Source organism: Xiphophorus maculatus, chromosome 18, assembly GCF_002775205.1.
Source record: "Xiphophorus maculatus strain JP 163 A chromosome 18, X_maculatus-5.0-male, whole genome shotgun sequence".
Taxonomy (NCBI): domain Eukaryota; kingdom Metazoa; phylum Chordata; class Actinopteri; order Cyprinodontiformes; family Poeciliidae; genus Xiphophorus; species Xiphophorus maculatus.
In genome coordinates, this window is record NC_036460.1 from 3446663 (window position 1) to 3470872 (window position 24210).

The following is a 24210-nucleotide window of genomic DNA, read 5'->3' on the forward strand; positions in this document are numbered from 1 at the left end:
TTCACTGCTATGACACCAGCAGGTCAAGTTTGACATATTTATTGTGGTAACGATAAAAGTGAAGATTAAAAAAATCAACGGACAACTTTTTTGCAGTGTCTTTTAGGCAATGCGGTTACTGTGTGAAATACTCGTATTTAGATTTTTATTGATATTTCTTGATTCCGTCATGGAACCAACAGTGGAGAAAATAGTAAAAGTAAAAATTCTCTCAGTTTTGGGTTTTTTAAAGGTACAGTAATTTGTAAAACTGACTTTATTTTTAGCTTTACATCATGTTGTAATGTTATTCAGTCATCAAAACCAAATCTGGAGTGTTGCTTTGATTCTTTCATGCATGTTTGAGAAATCCTTTAATTTCCATGGCAACCATTCAACTGTGCAAAATGCCTGGTTGGACCTAGCCCCGCCTTCGAGGCGCAGCTCCGCCTCCAAGCTGCAATTTCCAAGCTTCCAAACTTACATCTCACAGAGCAGCCTTCTTCAGCAGCTCCTTCAGACTAGCCAGAAGCAACTAGCAGACACCTGGTGGAACTGCGCATCAGCTGAGCTCTTTATAGGAGCTACTTCTCAGTACAACGCTGGTAAAACGTTGTGAAAGGGTTAGTAGAGGAGCGATGATGGGATGACCACCTGAAGGCAGAGTTTCAGAAAGAGCAGGAGTTTTTAAAGAGACAAAGGCCCAATTTCAAGGCGTTAAATTAAAAGTCAGATTTCTTTTGCTATATATAGGATTTTGATAATAACTGAAGAAGTAAACTGAAAGGGGATACAAATTTTAAATTTCCCTTTTGAATGTCTAATTTTTTTCCACTTCACAATCCAGCACCACTTTGTGTTGGTGTATCCTATTAAAGTTCCCCACAATACATTGAAGTTTTTGGTTGCAACATGAAAAAATATGAAAAATCTCAAGCTGTCTGTATAATTTTGCAGGGTTCTGTGTTTGCAACAGATCTATAGATGTGTCTTTTTCTCTTTTCTGTGAAAGCAGAATTGATTTTATAAATGAATCATCCTGAACCACATGAAACTAGAGCAGAATACAATCTGAATCTTTGAACTTTTAAACCAGAGTGTGTGCCGGTGAGTGTGTGTGTAGATTAATGCATTGCTGCTCATTAAAGCCCACAGACTGCCCCGCTGAGCGGCAGGTGGAAGGACAGCGAGGGGTGGTGAAAGTCTGACCGGAGCTGTGATGTTCCAGCACAATCTGATTGGTCAATGTTGAACTTTTAAATTCAGCTGAAGCTCCTGGTTATACATCATCTAATTAAAAAACCCAACATAAATACTGTTTAGCTGAAAGTGAGGAAGGGATGGAGAACGTAGAGGAAAAATGATATTTACTGGCAGTTGTTAAGTGACAGCTGGTCCTGCTGGGGAAGGTCATCTGCCCAACTTAAGCTTCTCAGTTGTATATTTGATTTTATCCAACTGAAACTGATTAAAGGAGTATTGCATCTAGTAGCATCAAAAACCTCAGCTGATTTATTCCACAACAAGGACGACTACAGATCCTAATCCTTTTGCATGGTTGGTAATCGCAATATGACAATCTGAAAGTAAATCTGCTTAATGGAAATAAGCCAATTTCTTTTCTTTTTTAAAAAAAAAGAGTCGTCACTAAAAAATGTTGATGGAATGAGGTGGTTTTCTTTTTTTGGTGTTTCCATTCAAAAACTGCAGTGCACACTCCTTTTTTCGCCACTGTTGGTTTGCCACTGGTGCAAACCACGAAGAAGACAACAGGAAGTAGTTGGAGGATAATGGTAGCAGAACTTTTATTAATGACTTATCATCTGGACAAACTTATTCACATCTGATTTTAATGGAAACACCATAATTGTGATTTTTTTTCTTTTTTTACATGACCAAAACACTGACAACGTTTAATGCACATTAGTAAAGGAAATGCAGCTAATGGGAGAATTCAAGAGTTGGGACTCCCCTGGACAGGTCACCAGGTCTCCAACAGAGACAGAACTCACGCCCAGTTCAGTGCTTCAACTATACACCTAGCCTAATCCGTCTTTACTGTCACTGTGCTTTGTAAAAAAATAAAATAAAAAATCTATTTAAAATAAAACACTTATCCTGGTGGGGGGCCAAGTAAAGCCTGGTGGCCCGCCAGGCTTGTAATGGGGTATACCATGCTACGGATGTCTTTCTGGCTCTTAGCGTCACATGATGCTAAGGAGGATCATGGCTAATTTTTATGGTCAGACAGCAGCGAAGCAGGGTGGTGTCCCGTCAGAGCGTCAGTTCCCGAAACCACACAAAAAAAACCCTCAGTGCCACTCGGCATGAGGTAAAGAGGTAGTGAGGCCCAAGTGACCCTTTGGATCTCATATGCTCGTTTTCTGTATCTTCTGGTGTCCCTCAAGGCTCTGTTCTTGGTCCCCTCCTGTTTGTCAGAATGTATCACCTTTTCCTTTCTGGAAATGTAAAATTTTTTACCTTTACATGTGAGCTGTTAAATTTGAAATAGTTAAATGTTGAAGGAGTTGCATTAAAGATGCAAGATGTGGAACAGCATGAAAATGCGTAGCGGTGGTAAAGCCTCATGTCTGCTTTGCTCTATCTTTACCAACCATCTGTCCTCTGTAACCAGAGACCTCCCACACAGATCAGCTTTTCTCCTCTCACTCCTGATTACACCAGAAGGCCAACACTGTTCCCCTTCACCTGTTAATAATGTTTATAGTTTTATTGCACTCCTCTGGATTACATATTAAAGAATTTTATGGCATTATAGGAACCATTCTCAGATTAGCTCCCCACATTAGACGACCAGGCTGCTTTTTAACACACTTTTAACTCCACCCCGAATTGATGCAACTCAGTGAATTTGGGTTTTAACAGTTTCACTGTCTGTTGGTGGATTTGATGGTTCCTGTCTCTGAGTTCACATTAGTAGGCGTAAAATTTATGTCTTGTTGGAACTCCCATCCGGACTTTAATTAGCTGAAATGTTATTAATGGGTAATGTTTTTTTGTTTTTTTTTCTACCAAAAAATACTCGATTTCTCTTGGAAAAAGGCTGGATGTTTAAATATAAAAGAACAAGAGGGAGCAGATGTGTCTCCACGAAAACACACACACACACACACATTACTGCAGAGCATAACGGCACCTGAAGCACATTTCCAGTTTAAAGGGAAAGCTGCAGCCAGCAGAGAACAGACTGTTCCTTCAGATCGATGTGACTGATGACTGAAGCAGTGCGTAGAGTGTTACAGCTGCTGGAGCCGTCCGTCACAGCCCTGTTTGCCAGTGGACAGCGCTGACGTGCAGACTGTGGTGTGAGGTGATAAAAACAAGAGACGAAATGACACATCTTTTGTGCTTTCTTCAGGGAGTGAGAGAGTCTGCCGTCAGTTTAGGCATCAGGCACGGCGGTCAAATTTTTATCCATCGGTGTGAATAAATTAGGACTTATTAAATTGAGTGCTTATAAGATCTCTGTTTACAACACTTCTGTGTGATTATATGGTTTTGTGAATCACAGAGAGACAAAATGTCTCACTATCATAATAGATGTGTTTTTTAAACACGTTTTTCGGTTTTCTTTAAAAAGCATCAGCTTCCTTGCCTGCAATGAAAGTTAAATTTGTCTCTTGATAAAGCCTGTCACAATTACAAAGTTTGCTGGACAATAAATTGTCCCAGTAATTATTTATTACAGTTATTTATTGTGATAAACGATAATATTTTAGTTTTGAGACCATTTTCCGTTAATTTTATGATAAAAGCAGAATAATGCAACTTTACCTTCTCAAAGACTAATAAACACTTAATGCTGGAATTTGAAATATCTAAAGTTAAACCTAACAATAAAAAACAGCAAAAATAAAAACCTAAAACAACCAATACCATAAATAAGATGGATTATGACGTCTCTGTACCCTTCTAAAACATGTCAATCATCAAGATGGAAATTATTTACCTCATTTTAACTTATCATACCAAGGGTTATAATAGTTTTGGGTTTTTAATTATAGTGCCGTTTTATTTCTAATTAAAGCAATTAATTTAGCTTTAATTCGTTTGTAGTGTGTTTGTTAGTATTCATTTATTAGTTAAATGTAATTTAATTATAGTTTAGTTCTTATTAGTTGTATTAGTAGTTTGTTTTTCATATGTCAGATTTAAAAAGTCAGAGTATTGTGTTGTGATTATGTATACATGGATTGGATAAGGAATAATCAACAGACGTTAACATTTTCCAAAAATGTATTAAATTATTGTTGAACGATCAACAGACTCTGGTGTTTTCTCCCAACTTTTTCTGTTGCTGTTTTGCAGACGAGCTTAAGTTCAACTCGAAAGGCTAATAAATAGATTCATAATCAAAAAATCAAAGGATATTATATTAATAATTTCATTTTTTTAGTCTTATAAACACGTAATTCTAGTTTTTTTTTTTTTTTTCAGTTAACAGAAATGTTTTCTTATTTTCAGTTTTTGTTATTTTGTTAGTTTTAGTTCACAATAATAACCTTGATCATGCAATTAATTGATTATTGCGGCATGCTAAGTCTGGAGCTTACCAGACTAAACAGGGAAAATCTCCTTTATGCTTTGAATTTTATCACTTTTTTGCGATGTAAGCTGCAGAAATCCACTTCCTGTCGACCCAAACTGAAGACAAACGGGATCTCTTTAGCCAGTTGGTGTAACATGGCGTCTTGTTATTATATTTCCACCAGGAAAAGGCTGCATGTGTCGGTGTGGTGCCTAACCTTTTCTGTGAGGGTGTCATTAATCATGCAGTGTGACTCTGCAGCATCTCTTCCTGGCGGTGCCTGGCTGTACGGATGCTGATGCAGTGTGTGTGAACGTGGCCGTGAGCCAGGCTCCGCCCCGCCACTCTCCGCTCTCCCTGCCTTTAGTTAATGAGACACGAGGAAGAGGAGGGATGTAAAGAGGATGAAGAGGGAAATCTGGGGGGAGGGAGTGGCAGGAGGAAGAGGGAGTGGTCCAAGGGACTGAGGAGGAAGTGGAGATGGAGGAGGGAGTGGTTCAGCTAGAGAGGAGTGGGGGTGTGGGTGTGTGTGTGTGTGTGTGGAGATGGGAGGGAGTCCATGAGCTTGTAGTTGGGGAAAGTGACCAGGCTGACTGAGCGTCTGTTCGCTCTCTGGACTGACTGACTGGCAGGAGGAGTGACCAGAAAATCGCCGTAGGCCGGATGGCAGGTAGGCAGCTCCACCTTCATCCTCATCCTCAATTCACAGCATGAATATTTCACCACCTTCAATTTTCTGATTACCCCCCGGCCTTCACCGGCCTCCATCACTCAGCGCTTCATCAGCCGTATCGTTCCGCCTGTCTCCCCCCCCCCATCTCGCTCTCTCTCTCTCTCTCTCTCCATTCATCCCTTTGTTTTGTCTCCCAGCTCCCCTCGTTCCCTGCTTCCTGAAACCAGCCATGTGTCTGAATCAGCTTCACGTCAGCTGACTCTTAAATACCGCTGCCGTGTTGTTTAAATGGAAATCCTACAGAAAGGGAAGTTGGTGCATGTGAGTTCTGTTGGCTGCTGAATATGAAGTCGATGTGACCTCTGGTTAGCAGGGACAGTAATGCAATACCACTGAATTACACCCACTGTGACTCTGTGTTTTATGGTAATTGAAGGACAAAGATGAATAGTATCGCTGTTGTAGTTCCTCCAAACAGATGGTGGATATGAAGGTGAGCCCTGCTGCTTTCATCCTGTTTTCTTCTGAACCTGTAGGAAATGAGACATTACCTCATAAACACGAGTTTACACATAGAAAACTGAAAGATTTTGAACAGACTTCAATCAGGAAATCTGAGCTAACACAAAATGCTATTTAATTTACAAAAGGAATAAAGCATCTGTCTGAACCAACCAGATATTAGAGCAGATATTACCTCAGAAACACAAGTTTGCACACAGGAAACTGTCAGTTTGAACAACTTAATACCAAAGATAATCTGAGCTAATAAAAAGCTATTTAATTTACAAAAGAAATAAAACATCTGCCTGAACCAACCAGTCCCCATGTAAAAGAAAAAAAAACATATAATTCCCCACCTAAACCTTATAACTGGGTGTGTAACCTTTGGGATTAACTCTCAATGATTGATTCTTGCCCACTTTTCCTTGCAGAATTGATTTTGCTCAGCCACACTGGTGGATTTTTGAGCACAAATGCAAGATTAAGGTCATGCTGCTGCAAATTGTGTCCAGTTCCAGGATGAAAACAACTTCCCAGCCACAAAAATACACAAACCCATCTTGTCCCCAAGACATTTGGGAAAATATTCTGTGGACAGATCCTGTTAGGTGTGTTGTAAAATTACACTGTGAAAACACAAAATCTTTATTTTTATCTACTTTCTAGAGCAAATACTTTAGTTCACCTGAAATAAGACAAAACTAATTTACAAGGGACTTTTCAGCAAGAAATATCAGCTGGTTTAAGTAAATAATTGCAAATTCCACTTACAACACTTGGACCTTATTATGTAAAATTGACTTTATTAAACTTTACGTCATGTTTTAATGTTTTCTGTTATCAAAAACATACTTGGTTTTGTTTTGATTGTTTTATGCATGTTTGAGCAATCCAATTGAATCTCCTCTGGCAACCATTCCGGATGCCTAAACGTTTGCTCTTACCAAGCGCCGTCTTCCACTCAGCTCCTCTAGACTAGCGGCAGCAGCAATTAACAAACACCTGGTCGCACTATATGCAACCTACTTCTCATCCAATGCTCCTAAAAACGGCAGTAAACGGCATAATGAGGAGTACTGTTGTGACGACGCGTTGAAAAGAGCAGGAGCTTCTTAAAGAGACAGAGACCCAATTTTAAGACCTCAAATTACAAATTAAAATTTCCTTTAAGTTAGTTTTTTATATCTACAGCATTTTAGTAACAACAGAAGGCATCATAGTTACTTGGTTGTGCTATAAAATGGCACCATGTGCCTGGAAAATACAAAATACTTCCCTTTTAAGCTCCAGCACACTTGAGCAGCAACACAATAATGATGCAAAGCAAATTAGTGAATCCAGCTGACGACTCACAAAAACAAAAATGATAGTTCTGGAGTGGTACACTCAAAGTCCAGACTTGAAATAATAAGATATGAGCTACAACAGACTAAATAACAATTCTTCCATGAAGAAAGGGCTTTGATCCCTTCACAATGTAAAACATTAATAGCCAGTTATCATAATTGCATGATGGAAATCGTTCCTTTCACAACCACTTTTTAGATTTAGGGGGAAATTAATATTTCACATCCAGCCAGAAACTTCAAAAATAATATCCTGGGCATATTTTTCTACTTTATTGGTGCCACTGAATTCCTTCTGTTTTTAAAGTGTGCAGTTCGTTACTAACAGGTTTTTATTGACTGCATCATGACATCGAGACATTTTCACGCATCCAGTTGATTAAATCTGAAATGTGCTTAAACTGCATCAGGCTGAGTTTAAATCTGGGATCTTTTCCCTCTTGCTGCCCTAAAACACATTTTACTCAGTTTTTACTGCTGTATGTTAAAGGTAATGCTTGTGTAGTTTAAAATGTTTCACAGTATTTTCACCCTGAATTGATGACTTTTATGATGATTTGTTTTTACATTGTGTTTGGTGAAGGCTACATTTCAGCTGAAATCAGTTGGTTCTTGGCGCCCTGTGATACTAAAGCAATCCTTATCTCACCTTGTTTGTTGTGTGCCGCCTTGTGTCTAATTTTTACTGCAGCCTAGATAAACATGACGTTTCTCTTTATAATTCTCTCTCATGATCTCCTCCCACCAACATTCTGTCCACTTCCTCGTCAGTTTCATTTCATTTTCATAAAATGGCGGTTTTCTTGTTTCTAACTTCACCAGAAACTGTTAGGAAAGAGACGTGATTAGTCAGATTTTCCACATCATTTTTTTGAGGTGTTTCTGGATGTAATTTGTGAGATAAATGACAAATAAGCCACTGAAAATTAATAAAGGACGTTTCTCTTTAAACCCGTAGCTATTTAAAACCTTATCCAATGCCTCCTGTTAGAAACGAAGTGAACGCTTGATGAGAACTTAATATAATTCAGCATTATTCTGTTTACTAGCCCCACCAGAAACGGTTTGGAAACAGACGGATTTAATTGGATATTCAACTTAAGTTGTGGTGTTTTTTGATGTAATTTGTGAAATAAGTGACAAATGGGTCACTCAGAAAATAAAATAGGTATTTTTCCTTCAACTGGTAGATGTGTAAACCCTTATCCTCCTATTAAAAACAAAATGAAAGTGTGATGAGAAGTAAAGATAATGCAGCGTTATTCTGGTCACTTCTGCCATGCAAATCTCCCCTGAGGCTGATAATTGCATGTAAATCAGACGTTTGATTTCCCTGCAGCCTTTTCCTGCCTCATTTGACAGTGAAATGTGTTGCTGTAGAAGTTACAGCTCTGCATACGTTGCTCTGAGGTAATGCAGTGGCGAAAATAATTAACTCCACTTTGTGGTTTTATATAAATCTACACACCGTCTTTATTTTGTCTTTGTTTTGTTAATTGTGCAGCTAACCCAGTTGAATAGGAAGTTTTTTTTATTATTATTTACTTTAAAGTATGTAGTCCACTGAAACAACATTCCTGCAACTTTTCCATCAGGTTCAGTTCTGGACTTTGACTAGACCATTTCAACAGCCTTACCAAATGCCTTTTCTTGGTGGAACATATTTACAGACAAGGTATTTTTCTTTAAATTAGAAATGTACATATAGATTTCTTCTACAGTTGTGGCTTTATTACCGCTGTGAATATGTTGCTCTTTCAACTAATCCTCTCTTTTTGAGTATGTAAATTAGTTGATTATTTCAATAATCAACTGATCTGATTAATTGTTTCAGGCACAAAATGAACTATAAAGTGTTGCAGATTATGAAATGCATTTCTTTTTATTATTTTAATTTGTTTAACAGAAAAGAAAACTGATTTTGCACAAGATTCTTTTTTTTTCAAATAAGGCTTCAACAGAAAGTTATTTTCAAAAATAATAACCCAAAAACCTTTTTTTTTTTTTTTGCAGTATAAGTACTTTCGTGTTTTGCCAGAATTGTCTTATATGTAAAGTAAAATGTTTTTTGGTTCGCAGCAGACTGTAATCCGGCGATGTGGGTCAGATGAATAATCTCCAGAAGGCAGTTTGCCTTTGGTAATCTGACCAGCTTTCAGCGCTGCCTGCCGTGCTTCAGATGATGGCAGATGATTGTGTTGGAATGGGTTTAAAATAAGAGCGGCAAGGTGAAAGATGGTTAGGTTATTGGAATAGAAGCACAGCCTCGCTTTTTCAGTGAGATTTTAGAAAAATCTATTAGTCTGGTCGATGTATTCGGCATGGATGGACGTCTGTCGTCTATCTGCTGGTCCTTGCAGCAGTTTAGAGAGGACCAGCTACCCCTACAGTTATGGATTTGGACTGTGAAATGAAGCTAAAGTACCTGGAAATAACACCTGCATGCACAAGGAGAACATTCAAACTCCATGCTGATCTCTTCATCTCGAGAAATGTTCCCCGATTTCAAAACTTTGGCTGAGGTGGTGCTTGTAATTCCAGTTTCCAGTGTGGTAGTGGAGCGCAGATTTGCCCTCCGGGTCATTACAACCTTGAGACATTTGATTACGCACAAGCTGGTGATCAATTCAGGTGATTAATCAGATAAGGAGAAAGTTGTTAGTTACTGAGGCTAGAATCAGTGGTATTTTTCGCTGAAGAGACACATTTACATCTATCCATCTGCTTTATCAATCAATCAATCAATCAAATTTTATCTGTATAGCACATTTCAGCAGCAAGGCATTTCAAAGTCCTTACATCATAACAAACACAGAATCACAATGCAATATAGAATCAATCATTAAGTCAAGTTACATCAATAAATTTGTAATTGATTACATTTCAAATACAATTCTAAACTTTATGTGGATTTTCTTCTCAGCTTGTTGAATATTAAAATTAAATGCAATTAAAAATGTCATTATCATTTTATTTTTAAGTTCAACCTGTGGATGAAACTAAAGCTGAAGGCTTTCTTTTCCTCTGAAGTATCTGGAAACTTGTCAGAATAAAGCGTGTCATGAACCTTTGAGATTTTACATAAACACAAAAATCTGGTTTCATCGTCCAGAGAAATGAAACTGGGCCATCATTTGACTTAATTTTACCTCGTTAAGGTAACGATCACCTGTTAGAACCTTCATACGTTTTGCTCATACGAATGAGTCAGTCTTCTGGAGAGAAATGTTGAGAGCACAAATAGGTCCTTTGGAAGTTGTGTTTAGCTCCGGCTCTCTCCCACTGTGCTGTTGTGTGAGTAGCGATCCAGATTCTTCATTTTTTTCTCCTTTTCTTCTATAATTGCAGCCTCAGCGACACAGTGTGGCATTATTTAAAATTACACCAGTCAAACGTAATATGATAAACAACTCAGGTAAAATTAGCCTTCCTGTATTTACTCTGTGGATTCCAGTACAGAATTCAACTGTACTGCGTCATCAACCCATCGGTGAAAAAATGGCGACCTCCATGGGTGAAAATTATAACAAAAGATGTAAATTTTTGAAGTAATTATGAGTTTTGGTGCATCACAAACAACATTTTTTAGTCAATAGGAAAATTACAACATATTTAGGCCAACATGTTGAACGAATCCTGGATCAGGTTAAAACTGGTTCACACTCTGCCTTAACAACATTTTCTCACATTAAACTAGTTCACTTAAATGTTTAATTCAGGAAGGAAACAAAGCATTGTTTTGTTTCTGCAGCTGCGACTCGGATCGTTTTCCCATCCTTCCTCCTCCAGCCTGTCAGTTTAAACTGGTGTTGGTTTACTTTGATTGTCTTTCCTTCTTTATGTCTGGATCAGACTCACTCTCCCTAAATAATTGAAACTGGTTCATCTGTGGAAACTCCTTCAGCCAAAAGGATGATTTTATTTAATTTAAAGCGTTTGTTTTTGCTTTTATGTTCGTCTTTATTGTTGTCCAGTGTGAAGCCACCATTATATGTTCACTTCTACACTTCCTCCTCCTCATTTTTGCCACAGTTTTGCTGAAAGCATGATTTATTTTTGAGTCTGACCTTCTCTCCAGACGACACGGTGTCGGCCAGCAGCAACATGGACATGGAGGACAGAGTGTCCCACCTGGAGCAGAGGCTGCAGCTGCAGGAGGACGAGATCCAGCTGCTGAAGGCGGCTCTGGCCGACGCTCTGCGTCGCCTCGGTTACTGCGAGGAGCAGAGCAAGGGGCCGCATGCAGGGGGCGCTCATGCTGGCAGGAGGCCGCTTGCTGCTGCCGCTTCCACACCGCCTACCAAGGGTAAAGACTTTGCTTTTTTTACAAACCTATTATTTAATTTCTGAAAATGTGTAATAAGAAAAGGCATCAAAGTAGCAACGAGCGTTCAACTGAACTATCCATCCATCCATCCATCCATCCATCCATCCATCCATCCATCCATCTTCTTCCGTTTATTCGGGGTTGGGTCGCAGGGGTAGCAGCTTCAGAAGGGAGGCCCAGACTTCCCTCCCCGGCCACTTGTTCCAGCTCCTCCAGGGGAATCCCCAGGCGTTCCCAGGCCAGCCGAGAGACATAGTCCCTCCAGCGTGTCCTGGGTCTTCCCCGGGGCGTCCGTCCAGTGGGACGTGCCCAGAGCACCTCACCAGGGAGGCGTCCAGGAGGCATCCTGACCAGATGCCCCTCAACTGGCTCCTCTCGACGTGAAGGAGCAGTGGCTCTACTCTGAGTCCCTCCTGGATGACTGAGCTTCTCACCCTATCTCACCCTTCTCAGCCCAGCCACCCTAAGGAGAAAGAGAGGTGACATTCCACGTCCCAAGATCCAGCTTCTGCAACCGAGGGTCGGACCGCCAGGGGCCTCTCCCTCAGCCGCCACCCATCACACACTGCACCCGACCCTTTTGGCCCCTCTCACGGGTTGTAGGCCCATGTTAGGGGGGACCCATGTTTCCTCTTCAGGCTGAGCCCAGCCGGGCTCCATGGGTAAAAGCCCAGCCACCAGGCGCTCGGCATTGTGCCCCCCTCCAGGACAACTGAAATCAGACTAAAGATGCTGCCTTGTTTCTTTCATGCATTTCTGTTTTCTGCATAATTTCTAAATAATCCATCACTGCTGAAGCTGAAATTGTTATTTTTTTGAGCCGGTTAATGATGCTCAGTGTCACCAATGTGTCGCCTTCCAGTGCGCCAGCTGCTGCAGGCTCTTCCCTCCAGGCCTCTGAGTAACGGCTACGTTCAACAGAAACGCCTCCTGTCCTCGCCGTCGTCGCCAAAGAAAGAGGTGCTGCAGTCCATCAAGAGGTAGGATGAGGATGGGAAACTTTGGCTAGGCCAAAAGGCTCCGTGTGCGTTCTTAAGATTTTGAATTATCCAGAAAAATTAAAATACATCATATGGAAAAGAAAAAAAACTGTGTATACACTTCTTTCCAAGAAAAAAAACTTTTTTTCTACCTTTCTTCCTTTCATTCCATTTCTCTTTTTCTTTTTTGTTACTTTGTTTTTGTCTTTGTTCCTGCTTTGTATCTTTCTTAAATTGTTTCTCTTTTTCTTCTTTCTCTCTCTCTCTTGCTTTCTTTTCCATATTAACACCACATTTGAATGTGATTTCTTTTAATTCTGAATTTAAAGAATAAAAATGTATATCTGTGTTTTTACTGAAACACTTCAATTTTCAGATTGAATGTGGAATTGATTTTAAAATGGTATTAATCTAGCTCAAATCATCACTTTGATTCAACTCAAGTAAAATTTTCTAATCATCTAATGATTATTTTTTGTCGCATAATCCAAAACATGAAGTTTTTAGGATAAATATGAGTTCTTCCCAGTTTCATTAAATTTCCCTTAAATCACAGTTTAAAGCCCTAAAGCTCTGGACCTTCAGATCTGTTGTTTTTTTGTTTTTTCCCGTCTGCAGGAAGAGCATGTCCACAGAAAGACTTACCCTGGTCCGCAGAGAGATGGCAGCAGAGAGTCGGAGTCGGACCACGTCGTCCAGCAGCTCCTCTGGTGGGAAAAGGTAACTTCTGCTGCTGGGTGGGGCAGGAGGGTGAAAACTGTTTCTGAGCCGCCAACTAGACAACACACACACACACACACACACACACACACACAAATAAACTGAAAATTACATTTTCAGTTTATTTATTTAAAAAGAGCAAACGGAAATGAACAAGCTTCCTAGAAATGTATATGCTCAATATGATTTGTTGTTTATAAAAGCTAAATTATTCTGGATAACGGCTGAATGAACTGGAAGTCTGTGGAAAGTGGTAATCCAAACATTTTAATTAAATAAACTGCAGTTGATTAACTTGAACTAGTTTTTTTAAATATAATTATTGTTTCCACAATAAATTATGACACAATTTTAATTCCATATTGAAAAAATGAGCATAAAGCTTAAAACTTTATTTTACATTAAAATCAATGAAGTTCTCAGCATATGAAAAGTATAAATGTGTGTCTGACGGGTAAAATGCTGTTGTTCTTTGTACAGATTTAATGTAGCGTTACTTCAAAACAGTTTTACTCAGGTTAAAGTAAACATAGTGATGAGTTCCTCTCAGGTAAATGTGACCATTTGGTCCCATTCTGCTGCTCGCCTGTGTTTCTGCTGATGGGTCCGATTTCCTTCCTGGTATAGAGGTGTGGTTACTCTGTAAAATGTGGGGGCGTGGCTTTGGGCTAGAAGCTGCCCTCTGATTGGCTGCGATTGGCCTCCAGGCTGAGCTAAAAGTTTGCAGAGAGAAGGAGGAAGTGTGTGTCTGTGCGGCTGCTGAACGGGACACAAACGGCTCTGCGGGAAGCTGGAAGCTGCTCTAACGGGAAAACTGCAGACATGAAGCGATCCACCAGGTAAACACCAACAGCGGCACTTCGGAGACCCGCTGGAACCACTTACTGCTGGTTCTGTTCCACTTCAGACGGGTTTTCACTAACATTTGAATGTGTTATGGATTTCTAAGCCTGAGGAGGTTTGTGTTGTCACGCGAACAGCTGGATGTGGTTAAGTCTGTGTGTGTGCAGCGCGGTGGGGAGGGGCAGCAGCAGCAGCACAAACCGACTGGAGATAAAATAAGTCAATAAGACAGTTTGGTGTTTCCTTAATGTTTTCTCTTCACATAAAAACTTCTGTTTCATTAGTTACAGCAAACAGTTGTCTCCTGACGTAAAAAAACAAACAGATAAGGAAGGAAAGGTGGATCCCTCGGCAGATCTGAGCTGGTCGCTACGGTAACCAGCCGCAGCTCCTCCTTTGTTTATGTTCGGGTTTACCTGGGGATCACCTGCTGGGCTTTTAAAATGAGCTGGAGAGTCGGTTTGTCTTGTCTTTGCGGCAGAGTTATAATTGCGGTTATGAACGCTGCTTGTGCTGAAATTGATTACATTTCCTGCTTAACATGCAGCAAACTCGGCTGCACCACCAGGAACTGGGTTGAGTTTCTCCGACCGCACTGTTTTAGATGTCTCTGTTCGAAACAAAAACCCGATTCAAATGATTTCGCCACACATTTTGCTTCATTTAGTACTAAATAAAACTTATTTTGAATCACTGGAATCATTTTGTGAGCAAGTAATCTTATTCAGCTGTTTTCAGGCGTGATAAATCCTGCAGGATTTATTCCGATTTTGTACAATTTGATGTTTCTGAGTGAAACTGTGCAGAAAGTGTGTTTATAAAGTCAACAGTTTGCACCACTTAAGTCATAATGGATCAGGCGATGGATGACCGCTCCCATCATCCTGCATTTAGAGGACGCCACAAACCATTAGTGGGGTAGAAACGTCCATTTCCTCCCTGCAGCTTTGACTGCACTGCCAGTATCTCACAGCTTTGTTTTCTGATTCCTTTTAGTTGGAGTAATCCCTTTAAGAAAAGCCAATCAGATGAACTAGAAGATAACTGGAAATATCTTTTAATGCAAAGTCAAAAGGCTCAGAAAACATGAAAGCTGAAATGAAAAAGTTAGAAAAGATGTCATAAACTATTCTGACTGTTTTTGGGTTCAGGTTTTATTTGTGGATGGTAACCAGCAGGGATCGGTTGTTCTTAGTTTAAGCAGAGCACATGAACTTTGACCTGCTCATCTAAGAGGTTTGAGGTTTTTGTTTTGGATTCTAAATTTTGGCAGACTTGTTGAAATAAAACTTTCTGAACTGGTTTTGCTGCTTCAGGGCTGAAAACTGAAATAACTGACATGTTTACAGCAGGAATATGGGCGGTGGTACGGCAAGCCGTTTGAATATATAATCAAACCACACTTCCAACAGCATGTTTTATGAAGGCATGTTGGGATTTTAAGGGGTTGAATTTGGGTCTCTATGAAGGCATTTTCCGATGTGTTTCTGTCGTAACTAATCATTTATTTTCTTGAAAAAATATGCAACAAAATTACAATTAATAGAGTTTTCTGCAGTATTAGACATTTTTGAGTCAGTTCTTGTTGGTTAAAAGAAAATTTCTCACATCCTGAACAGTTTCCTCCTGATCTCATGTTTTCAATCTGATCTCAGCTGATCTTTGTCAACGATCCCATCTGTAATAAATGATAAAACTGCCTTCCATACCTCCCAGTGGTGTAAAGAAACCTTTAAGATTTTACCAGCAGGTTTTATTTTTGTTTTTTAGTTTAACATCCACCACAGATCTGCTGTTTTTTGGGGTTTTTTTGGTTTTTAGGTTGATTGCTGCCCTTATTGTTGGCTCCTCTGTTGAACTTTAAACCAGCAGACATTTTGTTCCTGCTTGACGTTTGTTTATCAGAAACTTGTAGCTCTGGAGAAACGTACGCAGGATGATTACTGCGTTCCCCTGGTGCATCCGTGCAGCCCGTCCGTCCCCTCTGTGTGTTTTCCGAGCGCAGCCATCCAGGCGGAAAACGTTCTGCATGTTAATGAAGGTTCTGTTTGTTCATCTCCCCCTGGAACCCAGGAGACTCGCTCACGTCTCACAATGAAGAGGTTTTTGATGTGCCAGTATTTACAGTGTTTTTCTGCCAGCATCCCAGCCAGCTCTGCTCTAATTACGGAGTCAGCCGTGGCCTTTGATTGGCTGCAGCCGCGCCACGCCTCGTCTCCCTGCCAGAGCAACACGCAAACAAACGGGCCTTTATGTGGTTAGTTAAAAGAGCCAACGCCCGGCCTGCTGGTCTCCACCTGACCAGAACCAGATCAGACATCTGCTCTCTGATCTGCTCTTTAATCTGCCCCTCATATTGAAACAGGCTTACATCTTCCTTGACTCAATAAAGGAGACCTATTGTGCTTCACTGAACAGGTTAGAAAAGGTCTATTCAAAACCTGCTCATTACACTTTTTGTAAAAAATTGTTCTTGGATAAAATATTTCAGTCTGTTTAGTTCTGCCTTCCTTTCAGATTTTAGATGTTTTAGGGCGTCCTGTCACTTTAAATCTAAACAAGCTGCTGCTGGCCACAAACCCAACTCAACGTTTAAACTCGAACGTGAAAATGGCTGCAGACAGATGTGCAATTATACAAACGTACATCTTTGAGAAGCATTAGTAGAGCCTCCTGCACAACCAACAAGAATGCAGAAAGTGGTTTCTGGATGGTCAGTCAACAACAAAAAACCCTGTCTTTTCCAGCAGCCATTGTACAGCGGTAAAACCAGCTGACCAACCGTGCTGGAGCTCTACTGGGGTTGCTAGGTAACGGACTGGGATTCGCTGGGGTTGCTAGGTAACAGGCAGTTCCTGCTGATTTGTGACGTTACATTCTGTAGGTTTTATAAACGACTTGTTTTCCAGACACCAGAAAACATTAGCTTACACCCACAGACTTGCTTTTATTTCTACGTTTTAATTTTTTTAAGTGCTTCACCTGTTTTTAGAAGCAGTTGAGACCCAAATGGAAATGCAAAAATATTCTGCATTCGCTCATCTTCTGTTGTCAGTGAAGCCTTTACAGAATGACAGCTGATGTTTTCAAAGTTCCTTCTTTACTAGTGGTGTTTTCTTTCCTACCTCCCTCCCAACCTGTTTGGTTGTTCTGTCTCCACACCTTTCAGTTTTTGGGTTGAAGTTAAAACTTCTTCCCTTATCCAGATGGTCTGTGTGTCATCACTTCGTCTGTAGCTGCGGCTGATTGGTTGACAGGTCGTCCTGCCGGTCAGCAACCAGTGAAATGCTCAAACCGCAGCAGCTCTGGCCGGCTGACTGACGGCTGATTCAGGAGCAGCAGAGCACAGAGTTCGGCTGAATCGTTGCAATTTTGCCTTTAGCAACACAGATTTCCAACATAAATGTGCAGAGCTTTGCTGCCTGCTGTTTTGCGTTACATTTGGGCCCACGCTGAGTGTCATCTTCTCTTTTTGTGGGAACAATAGCATCTCTGTATTCTGTGTCGTACTTGATCAAAAGTCACTTCTTTTATGTTTAATGGGAACATTGGAGCACAAAACCTTCAGTGTTTTCTCTCTTTATCAAAAGAGATCGAAGTCTGAGAGCAGAAGAGAAAACGTTCCAAAACAGTTTTTCTGACTTAAAACTGAGGAATGTAACTTTTATAAGGAAAAAAAATTGTTTATGTATCAGACTATCACTGTGTTGTGAGACAAATAATCGGTGAAAAAATTGACACAAAAAATACACTGCTCTGCCAGAAGCAACCAGTCAGAGCCAGGAGGAGGGTCTTAGCGCTGTCAATCACACTTGTGTACGCTACAGCTGGTTCATGAATGCTCAGGCTAGTTAGCATGGCCACCAATGACAATGGTAAGTTGTTTCTCCTCCATCAGCACATTGAACAGCGTATACAAGAGCATGATTGACAGCGCTACTACGAGGCCTGTTGTGATAAATCAATCACATGATAAATTAAAACGAGCTCAATAACTTCCATTTGCATGATCTATCGTTTTTTCTCTCTTCTCTCTTTTACCAAAAACTGGATGATAAAATTTTTCAGCCTGGTGCTTTTTCTGAAAGACTTCTTAATTCATTTATTTGTTGGTTTTGTTTATTTTGGATATTAAAAATGTCGTCCAGTTCCAGTATTAAATATTCATTATAATTTAAAGTTTAATGATCTTTAAGGACGTGTTCTTGCTTTATTGTTATGCCATTACTGCCATTATATTCCTTGAACATTTTAATAATTTTTTTTTTTTAAGAATTAACTTTTGTAAAGGTGGCAAGCTGTAGCTTTTAAATGCTAGCTCTGTTTCGCCCATCAGCGCTGCGACTTTATGCTCCAAACACCTGGAGTGACCTGCGGCCTGTCCGCCGCGTCGCAGCGGCAGCAGCTGGTTTCTTTAATCTGATTGGTTATTCATGAGTTCTGCAGCTGAACGCTGAGGTCCACTTTGTGTTTCTGCTGACTCCCACGTTTCCTCTCGCTGTCCGGTCGAATTAAGTAATGAGGGTTGAAGCCTGGAGATGAAATGATGTAGCGAGGGTCGTATAATGGAGCGCCATATTCGCTGCTCCATTTCATGCATTTACTCAATGTATGCTTGATGTTCTCTCTGGATCCATGGCTCAACTTTTTAAACAGTTTTAATCTTCAGAGTGGAAAATGACTTAATTCTGCTGATCAGATGGTTGATCCTTTTTTCTGTGTTTTCTTTTTTCAGCAAATCTAAAGAATGCACCTACAATGCAGGTAAAATATATTTTTATATATAAGTATTTTTTTTGTTGTTGTTGTCTTTCTGTGTGGAGTGCCTTTAAGTTTTTTGGTTTTTATTTTTGTTACAACCTGCAGTGTACTTGTTAATAAACCAAGACAAGGTGTTGGATAAATAAGCCTTGTAAAAAGTGAAAAACGTTGGCACCGCCAGTTAAAATGCCCCAGGTACAACATTAACAGTTTGACTTTGTTGTTTGAAGGGGAAATCAGAAACCTAATTCTCAGACTTCAGCTCCTTATTTTGCTTATTTGATGTAAAAGTAAACGTTTAATGACCTAAACAATAAATTAAAAGTTTTTTCCCCCCTTTGTCTCTGGATTTTTATAGCTTTTTCCATTGTGGTTTTTTCTTTTTCATACTTTTCTCTCCGTTTAACCACTGATTCACACTCTGTAAATATTTAAAAACGTTTTTCTCCTCCAGAGGACGGCTACGTGAGGATGTTCCTCCGCGGTCGTCCCGTCACCATGCACGCCCCAGACCAACAGCGGGACAGCTTCAGCCTGGACCAGAAGGTGGCGCTGCCAGAGAAAAAGCTGAAGCTCCAGTGGGTGTATCCTTCAAACCGAAAGGGAGATGACAACCATGAAAGACTCTAACAATGGATGAGAAATATTTTTAAAATATTGAAAAACATTTAATTAGTTTTTTTTTAATTGTATTTTTAAATATTGTATAATTTTTAAAATTATATATTTTTTAAATTCTGTATCAAGTACTGTGAAAGCCACACTTCTCATTTATTAAAAAAAACTTCTTAAAGGTTGGCTCCAGAAAATCAAAAAATGTCACTATGACACAAGTACTAATGTAATTTCATGGTCTTTAATACACAGTTAATAGCTTTGTTAGTAGCTTGTTACCTTGCTGGGTTTTTATTTCATCACCACTTTAGATTTTATCCACTTGGCAAAAACTTCATGTAATTAATCAAATTCATGATTAATTACATGTAATTGAGTTAATTTCAGTCTGTAATTAATTAACCTCATTTTAATCGAAAGCCATGTCAACAAAATGATATTTTTTCAGTTCAACTCCCCTTTTTGCTGCTAAATCATTGAATAAATAGATTTGAGCTCAACGACAAATATATTTATTGTTTTTAAATCTCTTATTTAGGTTCTTCCACCATCAGATTGGTACCAACTTCTGTTCCTTCCATTCAGCTTCTTTAGAAATTGTGGCTGCTAACATCCGCATTAGCATCTGTGCTGCTGCTACATGTTTAGCATTGCAATGCTATTTTAGCCTTGCTGATAAGCTAACTCCTTTTAGCACGACCTGAGCACAACAATAGCCTTTCCCAGCGTCCAATCAGATCAGTTTTTGAAGCAGAAATTAACCCCCAGCTTTGGCGTCCATCTTTGTTTGGGGATGTCTTGTGTAAAAAAATGGCTTCCTGCCAATCTTTACAGCTTCAGTCACCTTCCCTAACTAAACGGTGGGCTAGCTACGGCTACCGCGGCCGCGACTGCCGCTGCAACCTCTACCTGCTGCCCACCGGGGAGATCGTGTACTTCAACGCTTCGGTGGTGGTTCTGTACAACACGGAGGAGCAGCAGCAGAGACATTACCTGGGACACAACGACGACGTCAAATGGTGAGGAAACAAACTTTGATACCGTAATAAAGCCTGTGGAAGGCTGTTTATTGCAGCTGCAACACAAATCTGTGCAAATCTTTGTTGATATTCTGCTGATGTCGAAAAATTACAGTTTTGCAGGTGCAGTGTTTGTATTTCTTAAGAAATTTAATTAAAATCACACATGAATAAATGATTAAAAATCATGGCAGCGACAGTTGCATAAGATTATATTCATAGTTCAGTCATCAGTTCAGTCGTCATTGGCGTTGGCGCGACCACTAGGCTAGTCGCAGTAAGCAATAAATTAGTCGCATGATAAATTAAAATGAACTCAATAATTTCTGGGACAATTTATCATCCAGTAAAACTTGTTACTTTCGCCACAGGCCTAGGAACAAGCCTGGCCTGCTTAGGAAGGGCTACTTTTGTGGCGTTTTGGGGAAATCATAGTCGGCCATTTTACATAAGAGCGAGGAATTCAACATGTTAGATTGACAAATAACTTTTTATGAGCTGTGAAGCTGTGATGGAGCCAGAAGAAAAACCGAAACAGATCATCATCCTGCTACCACTTCCTGTCGTCTTCTTTGGCGTTTCTGTCAGTAGTAACATCCTGTTGTTGATTATGTGATGCAAAAACACTGTTTTTAGTGTGAGAAACTGCCTCACTCTATTTCAAAAATGTGTTTTTTTTCCTCTAAATTTAATATTATTTCAATTTGCGTGATTTTATGGTTAATGTAGACGCAGCTACTGACAGATTCATTAGCATCCAGTTCAGACTAGATCAGCAAGCAGCTAAATTTTTCCTAGAAAAACTTTGAAGCACTCAGTTTTCACACAAAGAGGGATCTAATTGCATAATTTCTCCCTTAATGGTCTGACTTCACCACTTCATCAGAAAACCACCATCTCTTTCTTTCTTCCACCAGAGGAATCTTCAGAATTTCCTGTTGTTCCCAGTATGAATCAGACTTTTCTGGGAAAGCTCCCAGTTGCAGTTTTAAACCTCCTCAAACTTTACTCGCCTTTTTTCAGAACTTTTGAATTAATTACCACTTTTAAAACTATTTCATGGTCTGGTATTTTGCATATTTTGCTCATTTTATGTCCACTGAAAAAAACCTAGACACACAAAAAACTATAATTTCCTTGAAATTGATCTTTGGTCATTTTTTTATATTGCATTTTATTATTTTTTTCCAATGGGTGATCTTTATAATTGAACTTGAGACGCACATACTGTTCAGGGTCAAATTGACCCGCTGATTAAAATCAAGATAAATGAGTCATGCAGAGAGTATTTATGTTTTCCTCCACCCACTGGGTGGAGTTTGTCCACGGGAACAGAAAATGTTCTCGTCAAAAACACCCGCTTTCTCGCAGTTTCCTGGTGAAGTATTGTGTGTGTGTGTGTGTGGTGTGTTTGTGTGTGTGGTGAAATATGGTTCATAGCTGCAAGGAAACATAGAATTGGACATTTTTAATCTTTTTTTGCACTTTAACTTGACTGCCGGGTCAAATTGACCCAAACAGCATCTATGTAAAAAGTAGACCTAGCGGTTGGTACAAATGTGTAAAATGAATAAATTTTCAATTTATATGTAGAGTGCACCTCTTAAGGCAAATAGAAAAAGTTTCATGCAAAAAAAATACCTCCAACTATTTAAAAAAAAAAAAAAACTTTAAACCGGGTCAATTTGACCCGGAACATAACAGGAAGGTTAAAAGTTTTTAACTGCACTTTTTTTTTTTTACATAATTTTTACTGAATGTAATTTGGGCATAAAAATGTCCATGTGACATGTCGGTTTTTTTTTTTTTTACTTGAAAAAATTTACTTTCTACAAGTAAATGTTGAACTTTCAAACATTGCAAAAAAAGTTGTGAAAGATGTGAATCGTTTTGTCACTTTCGCTCTCCTCAGCCTGACTGTTCATCCTGACATGGTAACCATAGCAACAGGTCAGGTGGCTGGAAACTCCAAGGATGGAAAGGTAAAGTGAACGCCACACCTCTGTTTTTTTATTAACCCAACTTCAGCTTTGTTCATCCATTTTTGACATTTATTCCTTTTTTTGTTTTTTTAAAGCTAAACAAAAATGTTCAAAGAGCTTAGAAAGAATCTGTCAGGAGCTTTGATAAAATAATTTTCCAATAAAAATGTTGCTTAGAATGCAAGAAAAAAGTTATTTTAATTGCTTGTTTCAGGGGAATTAATAAAGTATGTTATCTGAATGGGATTGTAGTTTTCTTCAGTAAATATCCTTTAATTCTGTAGTTATTTGTTTGTTATTCCTCTTCAGCTTCTCGCTCCTCACGTTCGCATCTGGGACTCGGTGAGCCTCAACACGCTGCATGTGATCGGCATGGGGGCGTTCGACAGAGCCGTCAGCTGCGTCTCTTTCTCCAAGTCGGTGAGCAACGGCATGAACGGCATGAACGGGCTGCTGGAGAGTAAAAATGTCAGATTCCCACCAAAAACTCTGAGATTTTATAAAGATAAAAGAGGACATTTTCTTGTTTTGTTTCTAGACAATTTGAGATTAATCTCAAAATTGTGGAATTTTTCTTCTTTAAGTAAATGTTCAACTTTTCAAACTCAGAAATTTTCATGTTTCATATCTAGAAAATATCTGGTTAATCTCAAAATTGTGGATTTTTTTTCCAAGTAAATTTTTCAAAGATTTCTAGAAATGTGAACATTTCCGAGATGAATGTAAAAAGTTCTGAGTTTTTTCAAGAAAATTGTAAACTTTGAAACTCAGAAATTTCCACGTTTTGTTTCTAGAAACTGTTAGATGAAACTAAATATTTGAGTCTTTTTTTAGGACGTTTTAGACTTTTGAAAATCTGGAATTGTCACCTTTTGTTTTTAGACATTTTTAGATTAATCTCAAAATTTCTGTTTTGTTAAGCAATTTTTAAACTTTTCAAACTCAGAAATTTCTGTTTTTTTCTGCTAGAAAATTGAGACTTATCTCAAAATGTTGAATTTTTTTTCAAGCAAATTTTTGACTTTTCAAACTTAGACATTTCCAAGCGTTTTTCTAGAACATTTTGGAGATTTATTTAAAAAATGCAGAATTTTTGGTGGAAATTAACAAGATATTGTTTTCCCCCCTGTCTGCAGTGGCCCTAATAATCCACCGTATGAAGCTGTGCAACAGCTGGAAATCAGTTTTTATATGTTTGTGATTTTTTTTCTTTCTCCACTCAGAACGGCGGCTCCTTCCTCTGTGCTGTGGATGACGCCAACGATCACATCCTGTCGGTCTGGAACTGGCAGAAAGAGAAACAACTCGCTGAAGTGAAGGTAAACTTTGCCTTTTTGTTCTATAAATCATCATTTCATTTTATCATCAACTGATGAAAACTGTAAATGAGCTGCAGATGACAGAATAATGTTTACTGCTGCAGTGCTCCAACGACTCCGTGCTGGCTGCCGTGTTTCATCCCATGGACACGAATCTGATCGTCACCTGTGGAAAGTCGCACATCAACTTCTGGACCATGGAGGGAAACGCGCTGACCAAGAGGCAGGGACTGTTTGAGGTAGAACCGCCACCAACATCAGAGATTTAAAATGAAAAATATGAAAAGGTTTGAGCCTGAGCAAAACTGGCCACTTGTTTCTACGCTTCGCTTCGGCCCGGGATCCTCGGCTCAGTTGATCAGTAACTAGTTACATTTACTCAATTACAATCACTTGAGTAACTTGAAAAAAAAATCACTTGTATGAGTATTTTTACTTTTACTAGAGTAATTTTATTATGAAGTATTTCTGCTCTTACTTGAGTAAAATTTCTGGATTTTCTTCCCACTGAATGAAAATCAAACATGTTTTAACCAGAAATCCACCAGACTCAGACTCACACACAGCTGCAGTTTCTGTTAAACTGATTTGGA

The 24210-nt window shown here is 39.3% G+C and overlaps 1 protein-coding gene across 3 annotated transcripts in view; it reads left to right on the plus strand.

Moving 5' to 3' along the window:
* Positions 1-24210, plus strand: part of eml2 (echinoderm microtubule associated protein like 2) — a 35878-nt gene that overhangs the window by 4040 nt on the left and 7628 nt on the right. The window contains exons 1-11 of one of the 3 annotated variants that reach the window (XM_023351274.1): positions 5091-5198; positions 11130-11357; positions 12241-12358; positions 12977-13078; positions 18657-18685; positions 19137-19266; positions 20167-20316; positions 22229-22298; positions 22608-22718; positions 23522-23617; positions 23722-23856. In XM_023351274.1, the coding sequence (XP_023207042.1) occupies positions 5192-5198; positions 11130-11357; positions 12241-12358; positions 12977-13078; positions 18657-18685; positions 19137-19266; positions 20167-20316; positions 22229-22298; positions 22608-22718; positions 23522-23617; positions 23722-23856 (1176 nt within the window). In that variant the 5' untranslated portion in view covers positions 5091-5191. Of the gene's footprint in view, positions 1-5090; positions 5199-11129; positions 11358-12240; positions 12359-12976; positions 13079-13808; positions 13918-18656; positions 18686-19136; positions 19267-20166; positions 20317-22228; positions 22299-22607; positions 22719-23521; positions 23618-23721; positions 23857-24210 lie in introns of those variants that run through there. The other 2 variants (XM_005811392.2, XM_023351275.1) reach the window with 2 other exon arrangements.